Source organism: Pristiophorus japonicus, unplaced genomic scaffold (assembly GCF_044704955.1).
Source record: "Pristiophorus japonicus isolate sPriJap1 unplaced genomic scaffold, sPriJap1.hap1 HAP1_SCAFFOLD_369, whole genome shotgun sequence".
In the NCBI taxonomy this organism is placed as follows: Eukaryota; Metazoa; Chordata; class Chondrichthyes; family Pristiophoridae; genus Pristiophorus; species Pristiophorus japonicus.
The window spans coordinates 662,564-674,454 of record NW_027253532.1 but is presented as its reverse complement, the minus strand read 5'-3'; the positions used below and the strand labels follow the sequence as shown (position 1 = coordinate 674,454).

General features: G+C 50.7%; 1 protein-coding gene across 1 annotated transcript in view; it reads right to left on the bottom strand.

The window, feature by feature from the left end:
- Window positions 1-9,620: 9,620 nt before the first annotated feature.
- LOC139250304 (SWI/SNF-related matrix-associated actin-dependent regulator of chromatin subfamily B member 1-like) overlaps window positions 9,621-11,891 on the bottom strand; it is a gene marked incomplete at its 3' end in the record, with an annotated part of 35,519 nt that continues 33,248 nt past the window's right edge. The window contains exon 5 of the mRNA XM_070872797.1: window positions 9,621-9,748. Coding sequence (XP_070728898.1) covers window positions 9,621-9,748 — 128 coding nt within the window. The remainder of the gene's footprint in view (window positions 9,749-11,891) is intronic.

Sequence of the window (11,891 nt, the reverse complement as noted above, 5' to 3'; positions counted from 1 at the left end):
CTCCGTTGATTTTTACTTCACTTATCACTGGGGGCGAATCGTCGGTTTTCGTGTGCAGCCCAAACACCTCATCTTCTTCTACCTGCTCCTCGCTGAACAGTGGATCATCCCCCATCTCTTCAGCCACATGGTGAGTCTGATTTCTTTTACACCTACGCTGAAGGTGGCCTTTGACGTGGCAGGTATTGCACGTATACTCCGCAAACCTGCACCGGTGAGCTCCATGGCTTCCTCCGCAGTGCCAGCATGGTGCTGCTTGATTGGCCCCCCTCGGCGGACTCTGAGCTCCAGGATCCCGAGGTCCGTGCTCTCTGCCCCGGGCAGAGCCACGTTCTGCAGTTTTGTCCGTGGTGGGCGCTATCCTGTGGACAGTGCCAGCCGGGTTCGAGACTGTGTGGATCATTTGCTTGGTGCTGCAAGTCGAGGTCTATATGCCCGGCTGATGGTGGTGGCCTTTGTCAGAGTGACTGTGGGTTCCGTGGCCAGCAGCTTGTGAAGGAGGCCCTCGTGGCCAATCCCCATAACGAAAACGTCTCGCAAAGCCTCGTCAAGGTGTGCGCCAAAATCACACGGCGCCGCGAGTCTCCTGAGGTCCGCAGCATATTTGGTGACATCCTGGCCCTCGGGTCTGCAGTGATGGTAAAATTTGTATCTGGCCGTGAGGATGCTCTCCTTCGGTTTCAACTGGTCACGAATGAGTTCAGTCAGTTCCTCGTATGACTTGTCCCTGGCGCTCCTGGGTGCCAGCAAATCCCTGACGAGACAGTAAACCTCATCTCCACAACTGGAGAGCAATATCACCTTACGCTTATCTCTCATTGCGTCCGTGTCCTCCGTCAGGTCGTTTGCTGTGAAGTAGTACTCAAGCCTTTCCATAAAGGCCTCCCAATCATTGCCCACGGTAAAATCCTTTAGCGAGCCCAGAGTAGCCGTGGTTGCATGGAGTTCGTCCGCTTCCTTGTCGCCAATGTGGTGTATGTAGCACACAAATCACTGACTCCACACGGTCTGGTGTAAATCTAACTGCTGTGACCTTCGTCCTTTATTGTTCAGCTCCAGAGTGCCCCTCAGGTGTGGTGGTCAGCCTTTTATACTGCCTCTTGCAGGTACTTTCAGGTTTCCCACCACAGCGCCCTCTGTGGTGTACCATTGTGCTTATATTGCATTTAAGGTACCAGGACGATACACACATCAATACGTAACATCACACTGGTGAACCTTCGCTGCACTCCCTCAATAGCAAGAATGTCCTTCCTCAGATTAGGAGACCAAAACTGTAAACAATATTCAAGGTGTGGCCTCACCAAGGCCCTGTACAACTGCAGCAAGACCTCCCTGCTCCTATACTCAAATCCTCTCGCTATGAAGGCCAGAATGCCATTTGCCTTCTTCACCGCCTGCTGTACCTGCATGCCAACTTTCAATGACTGATGTACCATGACACCCAGATGGGAAGCACTGCTCTTACCCCTCCAACAGGACAGTAACAATAAAAGACAACTGTAACATAGAAACATAGAACATAGGTGCAGGAGTAGGCCATTCGGCCCTTCGAGCCTGCACCGCCATTCAATGAGTTCATGGCTGAACATGCAACCTCAGTACCCCATTCCTGCTTTCTCGCCATACCCCTTGATCCCCCTAGTAGTAAGGACTACATCTAACTCCTTTTGAATATATTTAGTGAATTGGCCTCAACAACTTTCTGTGGTAGAGAATTCCACAGGTTCACCACTCTCTGGGTGAAGAAGTTTCTCCTCATCTCGGTCCTAAATGGCTTACCCCTTATCCTTAGACTGTGACCTCTGGTTCTGGACTTCCCCAACATTGGGAACATTCTTCCTGCATCTAACCTGTCTAAACCCGTCAGAATTTTAAACGTTTCGATGAGATCCCCTCTCATTCTTCTGAACAACCCTGCAGGATGGATCATTACGCAGGGAGAGGGGCAACAGTGTAGCCCGACAGGAGAAGACGAGGGAAGTAGTCAGGCTTGAAGAGGCAGACATGGATCTATATGCAGATGGGTCTCGGCGCTACATCAACTGGACACCAGGGACGTGATGGGCCGTGGTAGATAGGAGCGGACAGGTTAGAAGGGAAGGACGGTTAGAAGGGGGCTTATCAGCTCAAGTGGCTGAATTGGTGGCTCTCACTGAGGCTCTGAGGCTGACTAAGGGACAAAGAGTAAACATCTGTACAGACAGTCGGTATGCTTTTGGAGTAGTGCATATGACAGCCTGGAGTAGACGGGGATACCTGACTTCAGGAGGAGGGACAATGAAACACTCATCAGCATCAACAGGGAAACGCATGGCAGACAAGGCAGCCCAGCGAGTGGCGGAGACAGGTACACTGGCCGGGGAAGCCCAGGTCAGAGCATCGGGACTGGGGAAGTAAACATGCTTAAGGTACAGGGAGAAGCCACTCCACGGGAAAAGGAGGGGTGGAAGCAGAGAGGGGCCCAACAAGGGACCGACGGGATAAGGAAGAAATAATGGTTATGTGGTGGCCCCGGAATGCATCCAGGGCGGCCTATTAAATTTATACCGCGGGTATGTCCATACCAGGTAGAACCAACATGATAAGCTCGATGTCCAGATGCTGGTGGTGGAAGGGAATAGGTAGAGATATAGAGGACCACTGTAGAAGGTGCGTGATATGGGCAAGATACAACCCAGGGGGGAAAGTAAAGGTCAGAATGGGATATAGATTTTACTGGACCGTTACCCAACAACAAGGGAAAGACATACTGCCGAGAAGTAAGAGACCAGTTTACGAAGTGGGTAGAGGCTTTCGCCACCAGAAATTATTCAGCAGAAACCGTGGCCAGGATCCTAGCAGAAGAAATCATCATCATAGGCGGTCCCTGGAACGAGGATGACTTGCTTCCACAGGAGTTCACAGATGTTTCAATGATGGACCCGATGTTCCAGGTCCTGAACTCCAGTTGAGGGGGTGGAAGATGCCTGTGGGTGGGTTTTTTTTAACGTGGGGTGACCGTTGCACACCAGCCATCACACGGGGCTTGACAGAGCTGGGTCTTGGTCCAGTGGCAAGGGTTGAACCAGGACGACTGGAGACCAGCTCTGCTGCACGGACCTAGTGCGCCCGCACATATCGCAGTGTGGGCTGGGCCCGTGCTGCCCCTCTGGGCCCTCGGCTCTTCTGGGCCCCGAACCCTCATTCGCCGCACCTCCGCCCCACAATGTTCCAGGGCCCGATGCTCCAGCTCTATTTCTAGCCCCGACCCGCGTTGGTGTTCTCACACAGGTTGGGGCGGCCCACGAAATAATACCCCGACGAGGAATGCCACGGCAGCTGGACTCAGATCAAGGTACCCACTTCACAGGGAAGGTGATGAAACAGGCCTGCGCTTTACTAGGGGGTTAGGCAAGATTCCACATCCCATACCATCCTGAATCCTCCGGATTAGTGGAACGAATGAATAGGACCTTAAAAGCAGCCCTAGCTAAAGCAATCGCAGAAACTGGAAAAGGGTGGGTAGAGATGTTACCCCGAGTACTGATGAAGCTCAGGGCAACCCCTAGTCGGACGACAGGCCTGACATCATTTGAATTAATGAGAGTGCCGTGGTTACAGAAAGCGAGGACGAAGGACCTTATAAAGACAGGATGCGGAGGTTGGTGATGGAACTCTGTAAGCAGTTACAGGACTTAAAAGCACAGGCTAGAGATCAGCAAGTAATCAAGGACTTCGAGAACGACACGAAGGAGCAGAAGGTGCAAATACCCCAAAGGGACCAATCAGGTGATGGAGAGGATGGTGAGGGACATGTGCCCCTGCCTAGTTATGAGGGGTATCGGCAAGTGGAAACACTGGACCCAGTTAAAAAAGCATGGTCAATAATTAACCAGTGCCGACCGAGAAATATTGTTTTTTTGCAGGACTTTGGTGCTCATAGGGACAACATGGGGTAACGCAGCTTCATATCAAGGACAGCAGGCTGAGGGACGGCAAGGTCTGTATTACAGGGACTCGGATGATATTATTTGTGATAATCATAAGAACATAAGAATTAGGAACAGGAGTAGGCCATCTAGCCCCTCGAGCCTGCTCCGCCATTCAACAAGATCATGGCTGATCTGACCGTGGACTCAGCTCCACTTACCCGCCCGCTCCCCGTAACCCTTAATTCCCTTATTGGTTAAAAATCTATCTATCTGTGACATGAAAACATTCAATGAGCTAGCCTCAACTGCTTCCCTGGGCAGAGAATTCCACAGATTCACAACCCTCTGGGAGAAGAAATTCCTTCTCAACTCGGTTTTAAATTGGCTCCCCCGTATTTTGAGGCTGTGCCCCCTAGTTCTAGTCTCCCCGACCAGTGGAAACAACCTCTCTGCCTCTATCTTGTCTATCCCTTTCATTATTTCAAATCAAAAACACTGATGGTGACGGACGGAGCAACAGTAGACTTAAATAACGAGCATAAAACAACGTAACGAGGAAATGAAACAACATTGAGGATGGGCCAGTAATACGGGACCAATAATTAGTGGGAATAAGACTGCGGTGTGTTTTATAATCAGGAGGGACAAAGATGGTGGTGGAGGGATATCTCCCGAGATAGACCCCCCAAAATGGCCCCACTCACTACTTTAGCAACAGTGAGCACTATCAGGGCCCTGACCCCCACACTCCCAGCGCCACAAACGTGTCCAACTATGAACGCTGGGGCAAAAGGGGGTTTGATAAGGCAGGCCAAGGATAAGATACACTTCGGGGCACGTCAGCGAATAATTACTGTATTCCTAAATGACCATACCCAGCTTCTGTGGGTCAAACACGATAAGCCTGTGTAGATCCCTGACCCTGCGGGCACTTAAAGGCCCTGAATCAAAAACCATCAAGTTTAATGTGGAAAGAGGGTCAGGTAAAAAAGGGGACCGGGGAAAAAGAGTGATACTAGAAATGGTAGGCGCGGGATACGCGCCAGGGGTTGGGACGGTAAACCCTATAGAGGATCGAATTGACGCCCTGACACGAACCTTGCAGGGATTGTTGGAGACAAATGTAGGAGAAACTCGCGTGCGGTACCATGACAAACCAGGAATGTAACTGAAGAGAACAACAGTACGAAGAGTCTCAGCAATAGAGGATTGCTATAAAAATAACCAAGTTGCTTTATGTCGAGATCCACTATGAATGATCACAGATGACTGTGGATATGACCAAGTGGATGGGTGCACCTTGAGTATCACCCCCTCTAACACAGGACGACTAAATTATCGCTGTCCCACGAGGAAATGGAGACTGATGTGTGAGCACCGCGGCAACTGAAATGAAGAAAGGAACACCTCATGCACCATTATGGATATTGACTTCTGCTTTACTCCGTTTGAGGAGACAGATATAAACGGGTTTATTATAACCCCTGAGCTTAAGGAGGACAGATCAATGGAACGATGATGGACATTACCTGAGGAGGTTATGCGAAGGCCATCGGGCTGCAATGAAAACCGATGCTCGAACTGAAAGAGGGACAAAGGCGACAGAATTGGACACCATTCGACAACACAGAGGATACCCCGGGCGGGGCAGGAATTCGGCAGAATAGAGAAGACCCCAAGAGGAGGAAAGATAGAAGAAACAGAGGATACCCCAGGCGGGGCATAATTCAAACACCGAGAAAATGTTGGCTAAAAAGGACTTATACACGAACAATTCACTAAATATATTCAAAAAGGAGTTAGATGTAGTCCTTACTACTAGGGGGATCAAGGGGTATGGCGAGAAAGCAGGAATGGGGTACTGAGGTTGCATGTTCAGCCATGAACTCATTGAATGGCGGTGCAGGCTCGAAGGGCCGAATGGCCTACACCTGCACCTATTTTCTATGTTTCTATGTTTCTATGCTGGACTCAATGTACTGGTTGTAGTGCAAGGGAACTCAGCTTGCTCGTATTATCCTGTAAAAAGGTGCAACCGACGTAAGAGACATGCTCTAGCCCGTACTATAGTTAAAGCATTGAATAAAGGTCCGGCAGAAAGGACTTATTTAGTATAACCTTGATGGGAAAGTCAACAGGTAGATCCTGCAGCTCGGGAAGTAGCGCTACCCAAGAGAAAGCACAACCCTGGAAGCTCACCCGTGAGGAATTAATTGGGAAATGGCCTATCTTGGGCATATAGCCAAGGTCCATAAGGGGGGAATTGTAAGGGATATAGAGTTGTAGCAGGCAAAGAGCAGACCGATAGGTGGTCACAACACAATGCTGAAGGTAGTGAACTAATCAGTATTAGGAGGGTCTGAGCAATAATTCCCTATTGTATGTAACACTAGCTTTTGTAGGTATAGCACACTTATAACGCAGTAAAAACTGTATGGTTAACCTTAGTAACACTGAACAAAACAGCAGAAGTCAGCAGTTACAGTTTTGATTCGAAGTCTGTGAGGAAGAGATATGAAAACCAGTATTTTGGGAACAGTTACTTCAGGCAACATACAGAGTGTGGCAAAGTGCAAATCACGGAACAAACACAATTAACACATGATGGGAGATGGACAATTGCATGTACCACTCAGAGCCAGTCTAATAAGAGTCGTCAAATCAATGTAACTCCGCTGATAGCAATAGACCTATCGAGGATTTTGTAGGAGGATAGCTCCTCTCCAAAACCTGTATAAATTATACTTGAAATCTTCTGTATTTTGAAGCTTCAACAATTGAACCCTCCCCTGCATTTGCTCGAAATAAAGCCGGTTCAACCTAAGGTTTCGTTTGTTTGATTCCGTGGTGGTTATACGGAGGGTGAAGGGCGAAGTGTATATCAGGTAGTCCGTCCCGGGGGAGGGAAGTCTTCCTTTTACCCCAACACCCTTATCCCCTTATCGTTTAAGAAACTGTCTATTTCTGTCTCAAATTTATTGAATGACCCAGCTTCCACAGCTCTCTGAGGCAGCAAATTCCAGATTTACAACCCTCTGAGAGAAGAAATTTCTCCTCATCTCAGTTTTAAATGGGTGGCCCCTTATTCTAAGACCATGCCCTCTAGTTCTAGTCTCCCCCATCAGTGGAAACATCCTCTCTGCATCCACCTTGTCAAGCCCCCTCATAATCTTATACATTTCGATAAGATCACCTCTCAGTCTTCTGAATTCCAATGAGTAGAGGCCCAACCTACTCAACCTTTCCTCATAAGTCAAACCCCTCATCCCCGGAATCAACCTAGTGAACCTTCTCTGAACTGCCTTCAGGCAAGTATATCCTTTCGTAAATATGGAAACCAAAACTGCACACAGTATTCCAGGTGCGGCCTCACCAATACCCTGTATAACTGTAGCAAGACTTCCCTGCTTTTATACTCCATCCCCTTTGCATTAAAGGCCAAGATTCCATTGGCCTTCCTGATCACTTGCTGTACCTGCATACTATCCTTTTGTGTTTCATGCACAAGTACCCCCAGGTCCTTTCTCCATTTAAATAATAACGCGCTCTTTGATTTTTTTTCCTGCCAAAGTGCATGACCTCACACTTTCCAACATTATACTCCACCTGCCAAATTTTTGCCCACTCACTTAGCCTGTCTATGTCCTTTTGCAGATTTTTGTGTCCTACTCACACATTGCTTTTCCTCCCATCTTTGCATCGTCAGCAAACTTGGCTACGTTACACTCAGTCCCTTCTTCCAAGTCGCAAATAGATTGTAAATAGTTGGGGTCCCAGCACTGATCCCTGCAGCACCCCACTAGTTACTGATTGCCAACCCGCGAATTAACCATTTATCCTGACTCTCTGTTTTCTGTTCGTTAGCCAATCCTCTATCCATGCTAATATATTACCCCCAAACCCGTGAACTTTTATCTTGTAACCTTTTATGTGGAAGTCCAAATTACACCACATCCACTGGTTCCCCTTTATCCACCCTGTTCGTTACATCCTCAAAGAACTTCAGAAAATTTGTCAAACATGACTTCCCCTTCATAAATCCATGCTGACTCTGCCTGACCGAATTTTGCTTTTCCAAATGTCCTGCTACTGCTTCTTTAATAATGGACTCCAACATTTTCCCAACCAAGATGTTAGGCTAACTGGTCAATAGTTTCCTGCTTTTTGCCTGCCTCTTTTTTTAAATAGGGGCGTTACATTTGCAGTTTTCCAATCTGCTGGGACCTCCCCAGAATCCAGGGAATTTTGGTAAATTACAACCAATGCGTCCACAATCCCTGCCGCTACTTCTCTTAAGACCCGAGGATGCAAGCCATCAGGTCCATACACACACACAAAACAGGAAAGGCCCGGGCTCCATCGCCGGCCTGTGCTGAGTGAGCCTGATCTCACACCCGGTGTGGGACTGAACCTCGGGCACGCAGAGCAGGAAAGGCCCAGGCTCCAACTCGGGCCTAGTACTCAGTTAGCCTGATCTCACACCCGATGTGGGACTGAACCTCGGGCACACAGAGCAGGAAAGGCCCAGGCTCCAACTCAGGCCTAGTGCTCAGTTAGCCTGATCTCACACCCGGTGTGGGACTGAGGTTATGCTACTGGACTAAAAATCCAGAATACTGTAGTGTAGGTCTGACTCCACCCCTGCCTCAGCTCGTCTGCTGCTAAAAACCTCAAATGTGCCTTTGTTACCTCTACACTGGACTATTCCAACGCTCCCCTGGCCAACCGCCCATGTTCTACCCTGTGTAAACTTTAGTTCATCCATAACTCATACCCGTATCCTAAGTCGTACCAAATCCAGTTCACCCATCACCCGCTATGCTCGCTGACCTACATTGGTTCCTGGTTCAGCAATGACTCGATTTTAAAAATCCCTCCATTGCCTCGACTCTCCCTATCTCTGTAACCTCCTCCAACCCTACAACCCTCCCTATTTCTGTAACCTCCTGCAGCCCTACAAACGTCCCTATCTCTGTAACCTCCTCCAGCCCTAAAACACTCCCTTTCTCTATAACCTCCTCCAGCCCGACAACCCTCCCTATCTCTGTAACCTACTCCAGCCCCTACACCCCTCCCTATCTCTGTAACCTCTTCCAGCCCCGACAACCCTCACTATCTCTGTAACCTCCTCCAGTCCTACAACCCTCCCTATCTCTGTAACCTCCTCCAGCCCTACACCCCTCCCTATCTCTGAAACCTCCTCCAGCACCTACAACCCTCCCTATCTCTGTAACCTCTTCCAGCCCTACACCCTCCCTATCTCTGGAACCTCCTCCAGCCCCTACACCCCTCCCTATCTCTGTACCTCCTCCAGCCCTACAACCCTCCCTATCTCTGCAACCTCCTCCAGCCCCTACACCGCTCCCTATCTCTGTAATCTCCTTCAGCCCTTATAACCCAGCGCTCCTCCAATTCTGGCCTCTTGCATATCCCCAATTTTAATCGCTCCACCATTGGTGGCCGTGCCTTCAGCTGCCTGCGCCCCAAGCTCCGGAATTCCCTCCCTAAATCATTTGGTTTCTCCTTTCAGATCCTATTTAAAACCTCTTTGACCAAGCTTTTGGTCACCTGTACAAAACGCTCCATACGTGGATTGGTGTCAAATTGTGTTTGATAATCGCTCCTGTGAAGCGCTTGGAGACGTGTAACTAGGATAAAGGTGCGGTATAAATGGCCGTTGCTGTTGTTGTGACTCGGTCCCATTACCGTTCATGTTCCAGGTGAAGGTGTCTCGCAGCTTCTGCCCGTCGATCTCCATGTCCAGGCGGATGGGCACCAGGACCTCCGGCTGGGCCGCGTTCTCGTGGATGACTGCAGGGTCGTGGTCGTCGAAACTGTCGGGGGGGGGGGGGGTGAGGGGGGGGTGGCCGGAGAGAGAGAGAGAAAGAGAGACACAGCGGGGTCAGACTGAAGCCGGGCATCACTCACCACGAGGGTTAGGTCAGATTAGCCCCGTGCACGCGCACACACAGCAGGAAAGGCCCAGGCTCCAATTCGGCCTAGTACTGAGTTAGCCTGATCTCACACCCGGTGTGGGACTGAGTCCCTACCCCCCACACACACACACACACACGGCGCAGGAAAGGCCCAGGCTCCATCGCCGGCCTGTGCGGAGTTAGTCAGATCTCATCTGGAATGGGCGATAGGGGACTTACAATTCTCAGCCCCCCGGGTTAGGGAAAGAAGCACTGGGGTAGAATCAGTCCAGTGAACGTGTGTCTTACCATTTCCATAACCCTTCCCCTTGCACCCCCCACCCCCACCCCCGTGGCACTCACACGTGGCACTCCCCCCACGCATTAGGGGCCTGCTGCTTTTATGCTAATGAGTTGACCCCCTGCCCCCAAACCCACACTCAAATTGTCCCACCGACAGTGCGGCGTTCCCTGAGTTCTGCCCCTCCGACAGTGCGGCATTCCCTCAATTCTGCCCCTCCGACAGTACAGCACTCCCTCAGTTCTGCCCCTCCGACAGTGCGGAGTTCCCTCAGTACCGCCCCTCTGACAGTGCAGAGCTCCCTCAGTCCTGCCCCTCCGACAGTGCAGCACTCCCTCAGTACTGCCCCTCCGACAGTGCAGCACTCCCTCAGTACTGCCCCTCCGACAGTGCAGCACTCCCTCAGTACTGCCCCTCCGACAGTGCAGCACTCCCTCAGTACTGCCCCTCCGAAAGTGCAGCGCTCCCTCAGTACTGCCCCTCCGACAGTGCAGCGCTCCCTCAGTACTGCCCCTCCGACAGTGCAGCACTCCCTCAGTACTGCCCCTCCGACAGTGCAGCACTCCCTCAGTACTGCCCCTCCGACAGTGCAGCACACCGTCAGTACTGCCCCTCCGACAGTGCAGCACTCCCTCAGTACTGCCCCTCCGACAGTGCAGCACTCCCTCAGTACTGCCCCTCCGACAGTGCAGCACTCCCTCAGTACTGCCCCTCCGACAGTACAGCACTCCCTCAGTACTGCCCCTCCGACAGTGCAGCACTCCCTCAGTACTGCCCCTCCGACAGTACAGCACACCGTCAGTACTGCCCCTCCGACAATGCAGCTTCCTTAGAAACATCGAAACATGGCTGATCATGCAACTTCAGTATCCCATTCCTGCTTTCTCTCCATACCCCCGATCCCTTTAGCCATAAGGGCCTCATCTAACTCCCTTCTGAATATATCTAATGAACTGGCCTCAACAACTTTCTGTGGTAGAGAATTCCACAGGTTCACAATCCTCTGAGTGAAGACGTTTCTCCTCATCTCGGTCCTAAATGGCTTACCCCTTATCCTTAGAGTGAGCAACAGGAGTCCGGGGTCGGGAGGCCTATAAAAGGCTCGTCGGAGGAGGAGTTCGGGCAGTTGAGCATTGGGAGTCTGGGGTCAGGAGGCCTATAAAGGCTCATCGGAGGAGGAGTTCGTGAGTCGGAGAGGCAGCTGGTGCAGCTGCAGCAGGGAGGCGAAAAAGATGTAGAAAAAAATCGAAAGGTGACATCACAGCCAAGGAGGCAAGTGATTGGTGAGTAGTTTTTCTTTTTCTTTATCAGTAAGTAACCTTTAGCATTATTGTTGCCAAATTAAGTTAATCTAGGGATTAAGTCATGGCAGGAGAGCTCGGACACGTGTTATGCTCCTCCTGTACTTTGTGGGAAGTCAGGGATGCTTCCAGTGTTCCTGACGACTACACGTGCGGGAAGTGTATCCGCCTGCAGCTCCTGACAGACCGCATTGCGGCACTGGAGCTGCGGGTGGATTCACTCTGGAGCATCAACGATGCTGTGGATGTCGTGAAGAGCACGTTTAGTCTTACCGCAGGTAAAGGGTACACAGTCAGATAGGGGATGGGTGACCAACAGGAAGAGCAGTGCAAGGAAGGTAGTGCAGGGGTCCCCTGTGGTCATCCTCCTGCAAAACAGATACACTGCTTTGGGTACTGTTGAGGGGGTGACTTATCAGGGATGGGCAGCAGCAGCCAAGCTCATGGCACCGTGGCTGGC